At 38.3% G+C, this 20,660-nt stretch overlaps 1 protein-coding gene across 2 annotated transcripts in view; it reads right to left on the minus strand.

Moving 5' to 3' along the window:
- The window catches only part of tmem117 (transmembrane protein 117), a 60,453-nt gene extending 40,453 nt beyond the window's left edge, over nucleotides 1–20,000 (minus strand). Inside the window, exons 1-2 of one of the 2 annotated variants that reach the window (XM_030136172.1) lie at nucleotides 19,887–20,000; nucleotides 16,723–17,036 (exon numbers count right to left, since the gene is read on the minus strand). In XM_030136172.1, coding sequence (XP_029992032.1) covers nucleotides 16,723–17,002 — 280 coding nt within the window. In that variant the 5' untranslated portion in view covers nucleotides 17,003–17,036; nucleotides 19,887–20,000. Of the gene's footprint in view, nucleotides 1–16,722; nucleotides 17,037–17,635; nucleotides 18,067–19,886 lie in introns of those variants that run through there. The other variant, XM_030136173.1, reaches the window with a different exon arrangement.
- Between the last annotated feature and the right edge of the window lie 660 nt (nucleotides 20,001–20,660).

Below are 20,660 nucleotides of genomic sequence, written 5' to 3' on the forward strand. Positions count from 1 at the left end.
ATAATGGTTTAGAACTGGAACTGATGGACTAGTGATTTGAGCTTATACTTCAGTGGTGAGCTGTGGGAGTTTGTGAACCCAAGAGAGTTGAGAAGTCATTGTCTCTTTATTGTAGACTGCACTAAAATTCCTAATGAAGCTGCATGAAAGTAAAAAAAGAAAACAAAAAAAATACAAAAACAGAACCTACTAAAAATGTTGTTGTTGCATTTTAAAATGCCACACAAAGTACCCAATGTATTTAAAGCCGGAATAATTAAGAGTATACCAGTTGACAGATGCCACTTTTTTTTACACAGTATTCAGTACAAATAGCATTTTATTTTGTAGAAAATAACTAGCATGCTCCACCCAGTATTTCTGTATTGGTATGTTTAGTTGAGGTTTCATGTCATATCAGTCCTTAATCACTTATAGTATGTAATGCCTTCTGTAGCATCTGAGAAAATAACCGGAAACACAAATTCATTGATCTCAGATTGTGCTGGAAAGAATCATTTTTGCCTGTGAAAATTTACAAGGATTTGAAAAAACAGCGATTTGGCCATCATCATGTTGGCTTTTTAGAGCTGGAAGTGATCATATTTGGACAAAAGGAGATGGAACATGAGCTAGAGTGGTCAGAGGTGAACAAATGCTAAGTGCTATCTTATTGACACACTTTGACATCTGACACATCAAATGTCAAAGCTTCTATTTGACTTAAAATCAGATTAACAGAGGAAAACTTTAAAGATTGACCAAATCCCATATTAAAGGGTTGAAATTAAATGGGGGAAATTTTTTTAATGAGTAAAATTAAATGAAGTAATTAAATAATTGATTACTTTTAGTTTGATGTCCAGTGGGAGTCCAATGGGAGTCTATAGCATTTTCAAACCCAGTGGCTATCAGTGGTATTGCACCTTTAAGATACTTCTGCATTAGCATCATTTTGGAGCTGAGGTCCTTGCCCCTTAGCGTTGTCCAGTCCCAGGGGTTGTAACAACTCATAGAAAGTGTAGGATAAAATGTTTTGCATCTCAGCCCATACTAGGGCCTAAATATCTTTCAGGCTGCATTAGTTTGAACTGAATGAGTCAAATCTTCCGTTGACATCTGTTTTACTTTGTACAAATAAGACTACGGCAACAAAACTGATTCTTTTTTCCCGCAGAGCTGCTTCTGGAGTTCCTGAACCAGTCAACGGTATTCTGCAGTCAGTTTGAAAATGTCCAGTGGTACTGCTACATCCTGCTGCTACTCTACATTTTTGCCCTCCCCGTGGGCATCCTGGGAAACATAGCCGCGCTAATTAACTACAACTGCTTCAAGAAGAGCTCAAGCGCTAGCAATGTTTTCCTGTTAAACCTGGCCCTGTGTGACTCGGCCTGGATTCTCACCCTCCCCTTCACTCTCTACTTCACCCTCCAGAGGCCGTATCTGAGAGACGCACAGATGTTCTGCCAGTTCAGGAAAGTCTCTTTCAGCATCAACATATACGGCAGCATACTCTTCCTTACACTCATCAGTTTTGACCGCTTTGTTGGGACGGTGTACCCCATCAGCTCCCTCCGGTGGTGGGATGCAGGTAAAGCCAAAATATGCTCAGTATGCGCATGGATTTTGATAGTCCTGAGTGCAGTTCCTGACCTGTTTGTAACTTTTGCTGTTCAGCGGCAAGAAAATACTACTGTGTGTATGGACCACATTCAGGGACCTTTGGTCTACGTCCGAACAATTGCAATTATCAGAACAATGGCGGGCTTCATGTTACCGTTCCTCATTATGTTGGCTTTTTACATCATGACAGTTCGTGTTCTGAGACGTCTACCAGGGCACAGAAGGCGCAGAGGGGCCCAGCGGTCAGGAGGGAAACCGATGCGACTCATCACCGCTGCCCTGCTCGTCTTCGTGGTCGCCTTTGGGCCATACCATATTATGATCATCACACTGGTGGTGATGAGGACCCATGACCTGATCACACCGACTAACACCAGTGTCCTCTATGCCTTCTATGAGTTCTTTGAGGCCATGTGCAGTGTAAGCAGCTGCCTGGACCCAGTGCTGTATATTATAGCCAGTGAGCAGTTCCAGAGGAGGCTGCTGGCCTTGAAAAGAGAACAGTACAGGCGGCTGTGCTGCAGAGCCAGCAGAAGGGTTGGGGTAATTGTGTGATTCAATGGATGCAATACATTACTTTTTTGGCCTGTTAAATGAAATTGCCTTGGCTGTCTCAGAGTGCCAGCAGAAGATGTGGATGGGACCTTATGCTTGTAAATAAGATTGGTATGAGACTAGAAAGGAAAGTGAAGCTAGATTTCTACAGGTTAAACCAAATCACGGCAGGTTCTCTTTTACAAAGAAACATCCATATAGTAGCGGACTGATAAACTAGTTGAATTCAGTCCAGTTGTGCCATGGGGGACATAATAAAGGAAAAAGTTGCACTACAGTCAGTGACAAGAAACATGTAGTTTTTGATCTTGCATGAAATACTCCATCATTTACACATGATGTTTCTCAATTTAAAAGGAAATTTTACATGTCAAAAAAGTCCCACTGTTGAAGAATCAGATTGTGAAAACACCTATATTCCTAGATGTTTACTATATTTGCCATAAATGGTGGCACAATGCAGATAGGATCAAAAAAGTATTTGTCTCTCACCAGTGACTGCTGTTCATATATTTTCCAAAGTTAGGTCCAATGGGGCACAATCTAGTGGGCACGACTTCACATCTTTATATAAAGATGGACACTCATCTAAATGCGAAGCCAGAACACCTCGTCCTTGTAATTATGTGGGACTTCCTCCAGTAAATTTTTCCCAAAGGTGATTTTGGTCTTTTTAAGTAGATTTCATGACCCTGATTTATCTTTACATTTTCATCTTTCTGATCAGTGTGGCTTTAATACATTATAAAAACAGCTGTAATGATCTGTTGTAGTCTTGAATCAATCAAACACATGGCTGTAGAACAGATAAATAGGTCAGGCAGATGCAACTTCTCAGCGTCTTTACTATGTAGACTCTAAATTCATCCATGAACAAGACTGCAGACTGCAGAATTCTGGCTTCATCTCTGCACAGCAGGAGGAATTGGTGTTGCAGTGTCCATCTATGTACCTGTAAAGCCGCACATAGTTCCCTACATACTAGCAGATATTAAACACCTGCATATTAAACTAGTTTTCCTTCACTCTGACAGATGCATCTGGTTGCTTCCTGTTTAAACTCAAGGTCAAATCCATGAAAGACCAACCGCAATATGGACATGATGACTGACAGCACAAGGATATTTGCCGCTGATGCTCAACAGTCATTTGAAACTACAGTTGCATCAGTATTACACAAACTGGACAAATAGTATCCAGACAAAGCATAACCTGCATTTAGAGATAAGGGCGTACAGTTTACCTTCATTTACATTTCATTAACTGATAGTAATTTTGTTCTTTGTACCTTGGAAACTGAGGATAAACTGACATTTGCATTTGGTCTGAAGATTCCAAGCTACACTTCAATGTTTCAGTTTTACTAAACTCACTGACCTGTGTATATAGAGTGTTAACAAATTAAAAAGAGAAACAAAATACACATAAAAATACATAGCAAAGAGTCCTACACCCTACTTTTATAAAGGAATGATGAGTTGATGATGGGTTTGAGGAGTTCACAAGTTCACATTTAATTTGAGCCCATATGGGAGTTTTGTTTTACCCTCCCAGTGAACCACAATGAATATCAGTAAAGCACACGTCATAATTCTAATGTTAGGATGCACATATTTGGATCTATATGCTGAAAAGCAACATCTGTTATAATCTTATCATCACAGACCTGCAAAGCACCCGCAAACACAACCTGTTCAAATATTTTGACTGCTGTGTAGCACACTGAACACTAGACATGGAAAAATTGATAGAAATAAAATAGTAAACACTGGGGATGAAAATATCAAAACATGGCTCATGTTTGGTCACACAGGAAATGATACCATCATATCCTTATTGACTCCGGAGCTACAGATAGCATCTTTCCATCAAAGTCTTTCCATCATTGTCACTACTGTTAGTACTAATGCCATCAATTCATGCCCATTCTGTGCAAATGTGCATGTGATCTTTTATCCCTTATGAGGGTTTAGAAGACAGCTCCATTGTGATTATATTGACCAACAACCATTCCCTCCTTTAGGGATCCTGATGAAACAAAGCCCAGAGTGTGCAGAGCCTGAGCTATCTTTTCCTGGATATTATCCCGTACACACTCATATCCCCATTCATCATGCTTTTACAGGGCTGCAGTACCACTGGGGGATTGGGAATGGCCACGACTATGGCCACTAGCATCCCCAGGGCTAAACTCCTCTGTAACTAAGTGTCTGGATAATAAATCAGAGGTGGGAAGTGACAACATAACTCCCTCTGCGGGGAGACTGCAGCAAGAAGAGAGGTGGTGGCTACTGGGCCACTGTACCACTGTGTCTGTGTCTGTTAGATCATGTTCTCTTTTTATTTATGGCTTGGCTCCAGTCCAAAGGAGTGGTACATTTTAGGTAAATAAGTAATTTCCTTTTGGCTGGTTTCCTTTGTTTGCCAGCTCTCGTCATTATTGCTCTGTCTTTGTCTACCTGTCTGCTGTGCTGTGCAAACACCTCTGTGCTTTATCTTTTATTGCAAGTACTTGGGTATGGACATCTATCCATGAATAAAGCACAGTAATAAAATATGTGATGGTGGCGCAAAATGGAAACAAATACTATTTATGTAAGAGAAAAAAACTAAAGGTTTTTTTATGTATGGAAAAAGTGTTAATTTTGTTCTGTATTTATGTAAATCCTTCAGACTTACTGATGAACTGAAATAATTAACCACATGAGGGTTTTGAATGACCATGAAATATAATGAAATACATCAACATCCAAACAGATGCAGCACTGCGTAGTTAGAGTGCACATTAAATCCAGACTGCAGGGGTATAGCACTGCACAGCAGAGGAGCAATCATACATTATTTACAGAGCATGGAGGTAACCTCTAAGGCCAACCAATGGGGGCAGACCTGGTCTGGAGGAGACTATAAACATATAGCTCTACATGGTACATGGTCAATTTGCCAAGGGATGAGAAGTAAGTGGCACAGAATTTTGCAGAAACCTGCAGATCGGCCTACAGATCAGACCAGTTAAAACCATATATCAGGCACTGGATTGATGGGAAAATTCTCTACAGGCATCATAATAGGGTTACTAGTTTATGGAAACGGAGAGAGTCAAAAAATATATATTAATGCGATGCTGGAACAATTATTCTAATAAGTGATTAGTTTTTGGCAAAGAATCCTTAACTGGAATTTCTTTGCTTTTCATCTTTGTGTATGTTTTCTATACATTTTGCTGAGTTACAGTTTGATGTCTTCAAATGTAATTTCAGGACATCACCTTGGGTTTCATTTGGAAGTAGGAAGTTGTAGTTGGCTAAATTCTAGATAGATACTGACAATCTGGCCCATACTCAAAGTCAATATATATGTTACTTTCTATGTGTTTAATTGATTTTGTTGGTATTTATCCCCCCTTTTCATGCCCCCAAAATCTTTTTTACATATATATATAAACTAGTGTGTTGACCTGTGGGGATCCACAGGTGGTAGTTTTTATGCTGTTGTGTATTCATGCACGCTGTACCGTATTTGTCCAGCAGTCATTGCCAAAGTGTTCTGGGTATAGCAATGTGATTGTAAGGCTATTGTATTCCAGGATTACTAATATCTCCCAAAATATTGGTCCTATCAACTTGCCATTTTCACTAGTCTGTTCCTTGACCAGAAATATATTAGTATGCCAAACTGCAGTAGTCAGCTCTTTCCACATTTCGTGTGAATCATCAAACACACATACACACATGCACATAGAGGCCACTTGGCTTTTATAATATAGATATAGATTAACTTTTTTTTTTTTTTAATTGTTAAAGTCTTTCACCCCTTCATTACTTGATCTCTAAATGAGCACAAATTCCATCATATACATTTATTTAAAACCTTTTAATACAGATAAAGGTCAGCTTCTGCCATTGGTGAAATTACATCTGATACTGTTTGCCAAAATCAATATTAGCCAGTATCAGCAAATATTTATGCAACTTTATTTCCTTAGATTAGGATCTTTCCTGGGATAATTCTAACATTTCAGTATTGACAACAACTGGCAGTAAATGAAAAAACATAAGAAGTGGACTATTTTGTTCAACTAAACACCAAATAAGGTTAATAACTGTAATAAATAATTGATTCTAGGTACAGTGATAAAAGTTTAGCATGTTTACATTATAAAGTTCAAGGTTACTTTATTTATACCTGTGGGTAGATTTGTTTTGCAGAAAAAAATTATTGCATTTGGCTTTCCAATACAAAACACAGATTGAACCTGACAGGCAGGTACTTGATTGAGTGTCAAGACAAAAAAGTGCTCAGTGTTCCGCCATTCACCAATATAGCAGCAAGGATAAGCGAAAAGACAAGATAAAATAAATAACATCAAGACAAATAAAAACAAAACACAATAAAATTCCTAAGGGAAATAAAAACAGTCTCTGAGATAAAAACTAGGATAAGAACATAATTTTTTTTTTAAATTTAAAAGTCACACTAATAAATAGAACTAAGAAATAGGATAAATAAATAAAATTACATTAAATAGAATAAAATAAAGTACAATGTCACTTCTTACTGAGCTCAGTGACGGCGACAGGAACAAAACTGTTTTTATAATGCTTTGTCCTGCACCTTGGGACTAAATAATAACAATAAAATCCTTTTCACATCACCTTCATATATATCCTAAATGAATTTATTTCTAAATAACAGCTTTTCAATTTGTTTTTGAAAGCTGATCTTGCTACAAATCAAATGGAGTTCAATAAAGGTAGATTGTTTTAGGTTATACCCATTTAACACGTTCATTTTGCATAATGGGGAAACATATAAATGCATGTCTGGTGTTATGATGTCTATCATTTGTGTGTATTAAGTCTGTTTTCTTGAGACACAATTTATTCTAAAAAAAAAAAAAAAATTAGACTCCATGGCAGTCTCTCCTCTACCCTCATCCATGGCAGGCTGGCATTCATCCTTTCCACTTTGCTCCTCATTGAGCAGCTCTGAACGACGTGGATCTCGCTAATCTCCTGTTTTGAAGCACTAGACCGAACTATAGGACAGTAATTAAGGCAAAGTAAAACTAAGTAACAAACTAATATATTGGTGAATCCCTGTCCATTTGTTAAATCTTGAGGTCACTTTCTCCTTCTAGGTCCAAACCTGTTCATTCTGTATTCAATCTGCTGCAGTTCAGTGTCCGTGAAACACATTCAGATGTCATTTACCACTTTACATGTGATGAGGAAGAGCAAAGGAAGTGGACGAAGCTGATGAGTGTAGATAAAAAGAATTTTGCTGCTAGCTAATGTTAAAGTAATGCTAAAGTTTCCATCTGTCAAAACAGATTTTTATATACTTGGGGAGGGTTAAATAAAAAAAGATTTATGTCAATACACAGCTGAGTGTGACGTGATGCACTGATGTAAATCGTACAAGGAGCTTAAACAGTATTTAAGATCTTGATCTACTGCAGTTAAAATACAGACTATGGCAAACTGCACTAACAACTGTTAATTATTTATTATTAATGATTTTAGCCACTTCTGAATGCTGACTGTTGCCTCATTTAGGAAAGATGAGCTAGAATTTGACTGCTTGGATCTAAAAATGGGTTTTATGTTACTATGACGTCAGACTTAACAATGGGATTATTTTACTGTGACGACAGCCATCTTCTCCAAACTAAACCCTCAATCACACACAAAAGCAGATGAAAGTACAATCATCCATCTATTGATTATTTCAGTATCAGTCAGTCTGATTATTTCATTATTGCTTGGGGGATTGTTAATTCTGTAAAATTTCAGAAAATAAGTGAAAATGCGCATCACTTTTCTAAAGCCAAAAATGACATCTATATATTTTTTCTTATCTAACAATCCAGTCTAGATCAATTGACATATCTGAGTCTCTAAAATTAGAAAATGTTTAGTATTTTTGCTTGATGACAGACTTAAAAGATTTGTGGTTGAGAAAAAAAAAATCTGATGATCACTTGAAAGATTTGTTTCAGCACTAGCGTGGATAGATACAGATATTTACTCACCACCAACAGCAAAACATTAGGCACGAACATGTTATGCAAACACACCGACACATGGACAATGAATTACCCCCCAGCGACACACACACACACACACACACACCCACACACACAAAGCTCCTATCCTGCCACCCACACATCCACTCCTCCACACACTCACTCCACTCTGACCTGCAGCCACACAACGCTGTACATAAGCCATGTCAGCCTTCGCGTGACACCATAATAACATATGACAGAACCCAGATGGCATCCTGCAGGCTACGATCATCAAGATCAGGAAAACGGGGACGAGAACTCCAACAACTGAGCGACCAATCACATGCCTCACACTCTCATAAGCGAAATAGCCAGTGGCGTTAGCTGCTCTCCCTCCTTCAGAAAGAAACATGTTCCATATTAATGTCACCTTTCCTTGTGCTGTTCACACTTTTCTGGAGCCTCAGCTGACTCATGCAGGTGTAAATTAACAGTCACTGTTTGATTGAATGTGCCAGTAATAACATGCAAAGTAGTGTCTAATCCCTTTAGGATGAACCTCATCCCTCCAAATTACCCCTTAATTTACCTTAGCATTTACAAAGCCTTCAAGAGAGATAGTTGAACCCATTCTGCTAAATTTAGGACTGAGGGAGCAGGAGAAATAAATGAGAAACACTTTCACCTTTTCCCATAATGAAGACATTAATGGAAACAACAGTGAGATAATCATTTAGAGCAGTTGCTCAGTATATACAGCCTGAGAGCTGCTCCAACACTGCAGAACTAAAAACAAGGCATTTGTTCTATTACATAACTCAACACAAAATCTATTTTTTTCATTATCTGATTTGTTAGATCAGTAGTAGAAGCAAAAATGTTTATCTTGGACAACAAAGAGAAGTAGAAAGGTGCCCCAAGAGACCACGTTCACGCCAAGTCCTGTGATTAAACCAAACTTCAATTCAAAGTCCAGGTTGTGTCCCTTTTCCTGGATCTGGTCCAAAATTAGAGGGATTCATCTTTTGCCCATGCTCCACCCTTCCACCAAGTTTCATGAAAGTCAATGAAGTTTTTGTGCAGTCCAGCTCACAGTCTAACAAACAAGTGTAATTGTAAAATGTAATAATTAAAGCAAAAAATATTATTTGCTGATGATTTCTGAAGACTGTAAGCAAAGTTTTTAAGAGCTATGATTGAAGAGTATTTCACATCTTTGTTTGCCACAGATGACAGATGAGATCTAAAGTCTTTAAACAGATGTGATTGTCCAGCATCTCTTACTGCCTTAGTTTGAGAGAGCATTAGACCTCACATCAAACAACCTTATAGGGCTGCACGATATTGTAAAAAAGTGACATTGCGATTTTTTTTAAGCCTGCGATATATATTGCGATATGAAAAAATACTCAGGAACATATAATAGGTGTGTGGTGCCGACATAAATGGCCAAACTATTAGTTGTGTTTCCTCTCGTTGTGGCAACAGGTGCAAGGCACTATCGACACAGAACACATGATTCAGTATCATCCTTCTTGTAGCCAAAATAATTCAAGATAATAATGATGGATTAGATGTCTATAGCGCTTTTCAAGACACCCAAAGCACTTTACATTATTGATCCATATTCATTCACTTTCACATTCACACTCTGGTGGTGGCAAACCAGCTGTCCTGGGGTAGGCTGATGGAAGCATGGCGGCCAATTTGCGCCAAACGGCCCCTCCAACCACCACCAAACATTCATACACATTCATAAACTGGTGTGAATGACACTGGAGGCAAGGTGGGCGAAGTGTCTACCCAAGGACACACGGACTGTCTAGGACAGAGTGTGATTTGAACTGCCAACCCTTTGGTTACTGAACGACCTGCTCTACCTCCTGAGCCATTGCCGCCCCAAGATAATTGACTTTGCTTTTCTTTTTGCCACCAAGTCTTCATTTTTGGTGATTTACTCTTGTCCATTGCTCATTTTTCAATGTTGTCACTCCATGTGAAGGGGCGTGGTCTGCTTCGGTGAAGTGATTAAAAATGACTGTGATTGGTGGATGGCTGCGCGCAGTGTGTGTCAAGTACCCTTGAGGTCATTTGCCTCCTACATTGCAGGACCTGCGATGTGACTATTGCGCACACGTATATCACGATGACGATGCTCAAACGATATATTGTGCAGCTCTACAACCTTACTAAATGATTAAAATAAAGCTAGCCACTCTTAGATGATATCTTTCTGATAAAATGATTTATTTGATATAGACAGATACATATACATACATAAACTGAGCAATCTCATGTAATTATCATAGTGTTTGTGGTGAATGCTAATATGAGATACTTGTCCCTAGAAGGGCTTTTACAGAATCAAAAGTAGTATATGAAGCCTGACCTGAGTACAGTTTGACAGAAATACAACAATCTATTGTAATACTTATTCAAACTAATTACAGTAATGTCATAGTCTACTATAATTACATTTTCTGCAAAAACTCAAAAGATGTTCTAATGTTATGCAAAATCTTTGTCCTTAACTAGCCCAAAGGAGCTGCTGTGAAACAATATAAAAAGATGTTTAAATATAATATATGCCAGAACACAAATAAACTAAAGTATGACCTAAGATTTAATACAAATACACTATGACAGCCAGTCTCCCTCTGAATGACCAGAAGTCAGTGTCTACTGCTCACTCGATTAGAGAGCACAGATAGCCTTGAGTGGCCAAACGGAGGAGAATAGGTTGTATCTTAGACATCAGATGCAGTCTCAGATCACATCTTCTGTCACAAGCTATTCATCATCTGGAGTTTTTGTTTTCTCTGGCATAGGCGAACCATAACGACAGTCTGCAACTTGCACTCTGAGGAGCAAAATGAGAAAGAAATGTGAGCAAAAGAGCATCAAGACTGACAACAAATTGTAGTGCTGGGAGGCAGGACTGGATTAAAGTGCATTTGTGACTGTGATCATCCTATTGTGGCAAATATGGGGGAAAGAAAACATAAAAAAAGGAAAGAAGAGAAGGAGGTGTAAAATGCTCTGATTTTCTAGGCCATCATAAATGATAAATGATGCAGAGAAGGTGCTAACCTACAAAAGCATCGTGTACTTCCAGGTTTGTGACAAATAGATGTTAAATTTGGCAAACAACATGAGCTTAAAATGACAGCAGTTATGCAAGGTTTTACATCTGTAAAGGGGCTTATAATAACGCCTGTTTGAAATGTGACAACAGAAAACACTTTCAGCAGTTTAGTCTCTTACTGTGATTGCAAAGTGCTTTTTCAGGTACTCAAACTCTACATAAACTGTGCAAGTTCAGTTTCTACCCACAAATGTTCCCACCGCCTGCCCACATACTACAGACTGAAGGACAGACTGGAGAAGACAACAAAATGTCCACAGGGTAAGCCATGTGGGCATGTGTGACAGATCTATAATACATGATAGATTTACAGTGGGCCTGGTTCTGTAGCACAGCTCCTCCACCCCACCTGGGTTGGGATTATATAACTGTTTTAGTGAAACGCTGTGCAGGACACCTCCCGCCTCTCTCCTCCACTCCCTATCACAGATTCTCTTCACCTCTCCTTTCTTTCATGCACATTTCAGTATGAACTCACTCACACATGTATAAACACACATTTACAACTGCTTCAACAAAATACCTGCACTCTTTCACAAACACACAGTGAAGCAGAAACAGTCTGTTCTGAGGTTTGTTGAAGTGCATTAGATGTACCTGGCTGCAGGATGAGATGCACTGTACTTGTCCTCTCTCTTCCTGTGCTCTTTCTGTCTTTTATAACCTCGAACAAACACTACTGTAAGAAACCTGATCTAAATACACTGGCCATTATTGTAAAACCTCACTGAGAGCGGGCGGCTAAAGATCAGATTTTATAATGAAGCATTGTGAATCACACCAGTGACATAATGGTGGTGGATGCAGACCTGTGAGGTCAGACATTAATGTCACACTGAAAATGATGCATCCTGATCTGATTTAAGGTCAGTTCAAGCTAATTTACACACTGGTCCATTACCATGCAGTTACCGATGGTATTATTTATGCAGGTTTTCGTTTCACTGTGATGTTTTCCTCCATGTCAATACAAAACAATGTCCATAACAGAACTCTGGAGTGTGTTTATGATTTAATGTCATTTTCATAATTGTATTAGCAGCCTTATTGTAACAAGAATTGTGACACAACATTTGAAGGCAGCTTTTCAAAACCTGAATGAACCTAACCAAATCTGCATATCCAGTTATGCAGGCAGTAAAAATGGCCTGCGTTCCTCCTGAGGGTACATAAACAGCTCAGGGAATATCAGTAAGGGTACTTGTCTTGACAAAAATTCCTCCATCTGGATAAACCTCGATGTCACTGTAGTCATTATCACTTCCTCAGTAAATTACCCTAATACCATTAAAACCAATTATTGGTCCAAATACAGAAATTTTAGACTACGAAAATTAAACACACAGAATAAACTGATGCCCATAAAGTTGTAATAGTTTTGTTTTCAGACACATTCCTCTTTTTATACATCATTAATCACCTTTGACCAGATGCAATGATTACATCCTGAGTCCCAGTTGTACTTTATCAAGAATGAATCACAGTCACAATCATTTCATGAGAAGAGGTAAAATATTTTTATTCCAACTTTATGAGCAACAGTGTATGAACAACTGATACCATTATGAAAATATAATTACTATTCAAGTGAATATAACTTATGAATAAATGTGATTGATCTAGTAACAACCCAACTGACAAACCTGGTTGTGTCATCATTTTTTGATATGAAATTAAAATAAATGTACCATTTGTGAGACTGCAAAAGAAACTGTAACTCATCTGTTCATCTTTTCAGTATACATTTTTGGAAAGATGTTGAGGATTATGTTTTATGTAAAACGAAACATGCAAAAGTATTATAACTTAATTTGGATGTAACAATAAAAGTAACTTTTAAGAAACTTACAAATTGAAATTTCAGATGCAACTGCTGATTTTATATTATTCTTCATTGAAATTTAACATTATTTTGAAAGTTAATTACGTCACAAATATGAAATACAAGTCGGTAATAAAAATGTTTAATTTATTTTTTTCTGTCTCAGCCACATATTTTTCCAGGAAACTGAAGAGGTGCTATTCAGTCTGCCCTGCATAGTTCACAGTTCCCTTTGTACTGAACATTTTTATTCCCTATAGTTTGGACTTAAAATGGCTGAAAACCCAATGTATCCTTGAATTGGATACTGTTTTAAATGATCATTAAATTCTCCATTTTCAGTCACAATCTAAGTATGTCAATTTTGCCTGCATGGTGACTCATGTAAATTTGTGGCATGAAATTACTTGGATAAAGAAAGTTTTTTGAGAAATAATTGGATTGCTTTAAACAGATATAACAGAACTGATCATATGTAAGTTTATCAAATTAACTCATTTGACTTAGTATCTAATGACTATGATACCATAAAAATGCAGCTATCCAGAGGTATAAACACTTGGTCACAAATTCCAGGAAAGGAAACACTAAATTTAATGAAAGGATTGCAACTTGAGAAGTTAGAACAGCTGGTATTATCAGATCCACTAACTGCTCAACATGAAAACCACAGAACACAGAGCCATTTTCCCTCCCCTCTCTCTGTGAGGATTCTGTATTTGGACAAAGTATCATGTCATCTTGCACTTCTGGCTGTCTATTTATGCTACCAGCCTCACTCTCCCTCTATGCCCTTCAATTATAGTCATTAATGGTTTATCCCAAGAAGATAAGCCAGGGTGGCCAATAATATCCGGGCTTAAGTGAGTTGTGAAGTGAGAAGGAAATGAAATGTGTGAGTTGAATAGAAAGTACTCTGAACTGCTGCACAATTTAAACAAATGGAGGGTTGATGAGATTGGAGTCACAGCCTCATGAGAAGAGAGTGAATGCTGGCAGGAGAGCGACAAGAGAGGAGAGATGAAATTGTTAGAGTGGGTGAGGTAAATGGCAAGTGGGTGACATGGAAGAGGAAATGCATCAAGGAGGTGTTAGAAGTGTTAGAGGTGTTAGAGGCCGAGGAGGTGAGCAGCATGAGTAATGGCTACAATATGTTGCACACAGAGGGGATGGATGCCTCTTCTTTGGCTTATGACATGTGTGCAGTAGAATGATTACAGGTGGTTGTGAAGGTTTATGTGGGTCGCAACATAAAATATGTATCATTCCATATAGAGTTAGATTCGAGAAGCCCTTTAGATTTAGGGAAATCGTTCATGGAGATTTGAGAGGTCTGAAAATGGTAGCTGGTAGACAAGTCACTCTTATAAACACCATACGAAGGAGCATCATGGGGGTTCAAGTGAAGGTCAGTAATGTTAGAAAGCCTCGGCGAGAATCTATTCCAAGTTGCAATGAAACACCCAAACTTTAAATATTACATGAATGTACATTTTATTTATTTTTTTCTATAAATTTTCTCCCTAGCCTTTTTTGTGGAAGTTAGATACACTGTATTTTTCATGTCTGTGCCCTTTCTCTAAATCAAAGAACCCTGACTATTTTATTATTCAAGTACTTTTCTACTCTTCAATGTGTTGTACAGAGAGGCCATAAAATGAAGACAGAACTATACCAAAAAAAAAAAAAAAAAAAAAAGCTAAAATATTTTGGCTCACAACATCTAAAGCCCCTGTCATATTCATGCAAAATGAGAGATATTCAATATTTAAAGGAGTTCTATGTAGTATTGATATCCCAACCTCTCAACAACTGGGGGAAGTCATGTACCAGGACACACTTAGGACTACCAAAATCACTAATGAATTAATGCCATGTATCCAAAGACTGGATCGCTCACTGAATAAAGTAAAAAGCTCATTATTTACACACATCTGTATTATGGTATCATCTAGTTTTCCTCTTAAAACTAAAACTCATAGTCGCTTATATTGACAGGTGGTTAAAGTAACACTGTGTCTTATAATTCTGAAGTGCTGCGACGGCTGATAGTTTACATTATAGCTCTGTTTTTAGACAGAAAACAGTCACAGTCAAACACAAATCACCACCATTTTCTGTTCGGTTTGTGTTGTCAATAGCTGCACTAAAGATCTGTTTGGAATCGTCCAAACAAGGTCAGAACTGTCACACTTTAGTCTGAACTGTGGATCAACAAACAGCAACTTAGCAAAGATAATAACATCGCATAGTAACTTTATACATTCATAAACCTCATAATCAAACTGACCTGTGTAGAAAAAATGTTGCCATTTCAGCATCAAAGCTGTGTCCAGTGGTGAAAACAACAAAAGTGCTTCTAGCTTTTAACACTAGTCACTTTTCCATTGCCCCTAAAATTGCACAAATATAACTTACACATAAAAATTTACCTAATGAGAAAACGTCAATTTCACCAAAACTCTTGTTTTTTGATTAAAAGTTTTTGAGCTGGCAAGAGGTGGTTTTTCGGCATAGCGCAATTGATATATCACGCAAAACTGCAATGGAAAGACCTTTTTCTGCAACTAGAGTCACGTTAACAAAAAAAAATGAATGTTGACGGACGTTACAACAAGCAAAGAAGAAGAATTTAAAAGAAACATGGTGTAGAATGTGTGGACACACCAGGAAACTGAATAATTTTTTTTTAAATTTAGTACGGGATAGAGGGGTAATATATAATAATAATGAATATATCTGTAAATCAACACGATATTTATATTCGTCGCCATATGTATACAATGACTTCTCGTGTAATCTCGCGATACTTAATAAACAAATCACCACATTTGTGATTTAATGGAAAAACATAAAATACGCACTTCTGTTTTTTCGACATTTAGTAAATATCGGTAAAGTTTTGCACAGATGTCCAATGGAAAAGACACTAATGTGTCACTTTCTTTGACTCTAAAAGTTGTTTCTTAGTGGTTCTTATCTCATCTTGTTAGCTACTTCCTGACCCTTTGGTCAAAGGCGTTAGTTTCCCTCACCATGGGAGGCCTGCAGAATGACTAACAACTCCTTCTAGTGGTCACACAAATTTACCGGTCAGTCAGTGTGAATAAATTCAGTTCGTTTCTCTACAATCCAACACATTTGCATCTTTTGCTGAACTTCAGAGCTCTTTATTCTAAACACTCTGATGATAATTTCAGCTTTTTTTTTTTTTTATTTAAAAGTAGAAATACTACATGTAGCCCCTTTAATGGCAGTGCTGATTTTATATTATTTACATGAAAGTTTGAAGTATGTCACAAATGCACTGATCTACTAAAAAAAAAAAAAAAAAAAATCACATACTGTTTGACCCAGATCTGATGAAAAAATAGAGTGCACAGGACTACAGACACAAAGATGGAAGCTGAGTATGAAGACATGACAATTGTTTGTAATCAAATTATCATATCAATTATCATATGATAGCAGAGTGGGGTATGAGTAGAAGGAGCTTTTTAATGGGCCAAAACAAAAACAGGAAGTTGTCTTCCCACAGCAGAGCCATTACTATGCACATTCCACTGCATTATTGTGCGCATGACTTACCAAAGAGCTGGCGGTGGAATATAAACTTCCCGGCTAACAGGCCAACAATGATGGCCAGAATCCAGCAGATTACTTTGAGGATGTTCCATCCAAGGCCTGGGTACTTGTTGAACAAGAATGAGAAGCAGTTGCCAACCACGATCATATGCGCCTCTGTCTGACTGTGAGAAACCGGGTCCTCGGCGAAGATGAGGAAGTTAAAGAAGGTGACGAGGTAGGCCACGATGAGACGCGACCAGGGGTGCTGGAAATAGTAGCGAAAACAGGTATCTATTTCCATCCTGCTGAGCCCCCCCCCCCCAGCCACAATACACCTGGGAGTCAGGAAACAGAAAAGAAAGAGAGGGAAAGAAGGTGAGAAGGAAAGGGAATCACAACTTTAACTCTGAAATAATTCAAGATCTAACAGGAACATCAACAGGAAAAAACAAAATACAAACAAAATGGAAAGCGATGAAGAGAGCTTCTTTCAGTCAGATTATATCTAGATCTAACAAGATCTAACAGGAACATCAACAGGAAAAAACAAAGTACAAACAAAATGGAAAGCGATGAAGAGAGCTTCTTTCAGTCAGATTATATTACACTCAAATCAGCAGGGGAGATTAGAGTGAAAATATATCTCAGACTGGGATTAGTGGTGGGAATATCACTGAGGTTTGGTAAGGATTGGGATTACGCTTAATTCACACAGATAGTTCACAAAAGTGTCAACAATACAACACACCTAAAATAAAGAGGCAGCCTTTTCCATCAGCACTACGATTATCATACTAACATGACCAAGATACTTATATGACCATAAGACAAAGCATCAGCAATTTGAAAACAAGATGATAAAAGTCTGGAGTTAAACAAGAAGCTGCCTTCTGCATCAGCAAAGCATTAAAAGTTAAAGGCTTTAGTGCTGTACCTGGATGAGGTAGAATCCTGAAGTGTTTAGATATAAAGCCTCTCAGCCTGTCAGCTCTGTGGGTCCCTCAAAGAAAGCACTGAGTTGACGCTTTGCTCGGAAATACCTGCCAAGCAGCGCCTGAGTAACTTCCCGACAGTCCGCCCCATAATCTAACTATAATTCACCCATGGAAGGACTTGACCTCCCCCTCTTTAGTCCCCTTTGACTGGATGTACCACACCAGGTCCCCACTTTGACACAGTTCCTTAAAATAGTCCACAGAGGGAATTTAGAGTGATGTAATGGGTTCAGAAATAGAGCTGCCAAAGTGGAACACCCATGTGGCTATTAAATTTCACTGGCATCATGTTTGTCTTGTCATTATAAGCCACCTTGGTGATGCTAAGCTTGTGATTCTACAGAGGTACAATCCATGCAGTATTCAGTTTGTTTTGTGCATTTGACCAGTTTGAACAGTTAATGAGTGGTAATCCTCTGTTCTCTGTGTCAGGGGACTTCCACCCAATTTAAGTGTATGCCTTTTGACTTCAGAGTCCCCACTGTGCATGGACAGGGACTCTGCCACAGCCCCTAGAAGTTACTCACTAGAGCAGAAGAATATGCACCACAAATAAAAAGGATGCAAACAGTCTGGAATATAGCACAGGAATATAGCATAATGTCTTGACTGCAGTGGGGATTCATTTGCGTAAGTGTTTTATCTACATCACAGGTGTCAAACATGCGGCCCGGGGGCCAAAACCGGCCCGCCAAAGGTTCCAATCCGGCCCGCGGGATGAATTTGCAAAGTGCAAGTTAGGGCATCAAACTCAAAAATAATATCATAATAACCTATAAATAATGACAACACCAATTTTTTTCTCTTTGATTTAGTGCAAAAAACATTAAATTTTGAAAATACATTGAGAAACTATCCTTTAACAATAAAATATGAATAACCTGAACAAATATGAACAACCTGAAATGTCTAAAGAAAATTAAGTGCAATTTTAACCCATAAAGACCCAGAGCTACTTTTGTGTCAGTTCCCAAATGATTTTTTCTCTCTATTTAACCTATATTAAATAATTTATCACTATTTACTGTAACATTATCCTCTGTATTTTGCATTTTTTCAGTCGAAATGAGGTATTTTCCATTATTTAATTTGTTGTTCATGAAAATGTTCATAAAAGCTTAGATTAAACTTGAGATTTCTTACATCAAAAACAAGAAAAACTGAAGAAAAAGTGACTTTTTCAGTCAAATCTATCATTAACTGAACATAAATCGTGTGTCCGTCCACTGTCATTTATCCAATTCCATCGGTTTTACTGGTGAATCAATATGTTGTAGAAGATGACTGTGTTTCTACGTTCACTACGGAGCCTCTGAACGTCCAAATGGGTCATATCTGATGACCATGAAAAGACGACGAACTGCATTTTACATCAGTTATTTACATGGATTGATAGGATTAGTGGATCAACGGGTATTAAACAGTTTAGATCAGTAGATGGTTTTGGTCAATGGTGGGTCTTTGGGTCTTTATGGGTTAACAATATTTTGCCTGTAACTAAATGTTTTGTCCCTTTGTAGATCTGATCTGTAATACACATGTATAAATGATAAGTGGAGGCATAATATTGATAAAATTGTATTTATATTTCTTAACAAATTTCATTTTTCAGGTTATTCACATCCTTTTTGTTTGGATAGTTTGTAAATGTAAATACTGGCATAACTGAATGTTATTTTTCGCACTACAACAATTTGCAGTTGTCGTTATTTATTGGCTGTCATACTATTATTTTACTGGTCCGGCCCACTGTAGATTAAATTAGGCTGAATGTGGCCCCCGGAAGAAAATGAGTTTGACACCCCTGATCTACATCATCTTCCTCCTAGGACGTCCTCTTGGCTTTTCTAGGGAAGGGTCACCACAAAAACCCACATTCAGGACTGGTCTATCTGTCAGTGCAACAGCACATATACTAAATGGCTTTGCTCTTAATGCCAGTTATGGCTATTTCTGAATAGGCTGCAGTGATAAGAGCATAAGTCGTGGATCAAACATGCTGTCTAATGTCAGGGATGACGCCAAATGTCCCAGAGCGGACGTATCTCAACCAGCCTGACTGGAATTAGTCGATTACACAACTTCAGTGTCGGTGCATCCAGGGAGATGTGGGACGGGACGGAATTGGCCAAAGTCCTGCCTGCATGCACCTCGGCATTGTGCAAGTGTGGTAAACCATGAAACACGCACCTGCCCCACGCCGTTCTCTTCTCAGTCGACAGCCAGGACGAGAAGCCCCGCTCGCGCAGGGCTCTCCAGCCGCATCAAACCGACAGCGGCTCTCTGACCATCCCAAAGACGAGGTGATGCGGGAGGGTAGTGGGAGGATTACCCATGCGACCTGTTGTCAGTGTACGACAGAGGCTCAGGCACCCCCAAATCCTCTGCCATTGTCCTGGACCGTCCATGCGCCGGGCGGGCTCGTGCGGCCGGGCGGTGCTTCGTCAGCGGGATCCCGGCGGGTGGTGCAGTTCCTGGGCTGTCGACGGGACACGGCTGCTTCTGAGTGGATGGAGATAGCTGGGTCCACACACAACGCATAGCATCACGTTGAGATCACACCATGGATCACACCGACTACAAGTCACACCTATTGCGCATGTGTAACTTCCGCTGGTGCCTTTCAAAATAAAATGTGATAAGCGGGAGTTCATGGTCTTGAAATATTCTATAGATAGTAAATTTACATAATACGAATTTAATAAACACAGTACATTTTATATTACCGTTGATTCTACAGATGTAAGCAGTTAATGCTGCTCCTTTTTATTTACTTCATTATTATTATTATTATTATTATTATTATTATTATTATTATTATTATTATTATTATTGTGCACATTTATATTATGTCAAAGACTTCTTTAATCATTAATCATTTAAATGAAATCCAGAACGTATGAATGTACAATTATTTACATCTATTTTACGTACTGATATGTATTTGTTAAATAGACTGTTGCT

Source organism: Sphaeramia orbicularis, chromosome 6 (assembly GCF_902148855.1).
Source record: "Sphaeramia orbicularis chromosome 6, fSphaOr1.1, whole genome shotgun sequence".
Lineage (NCBI taxonomy): Eukaryota > Metazoa > Chordata > Actinopteri > Kurtiformes > Apogonidae > Sphaeramia > Sphaeramia orbicularis.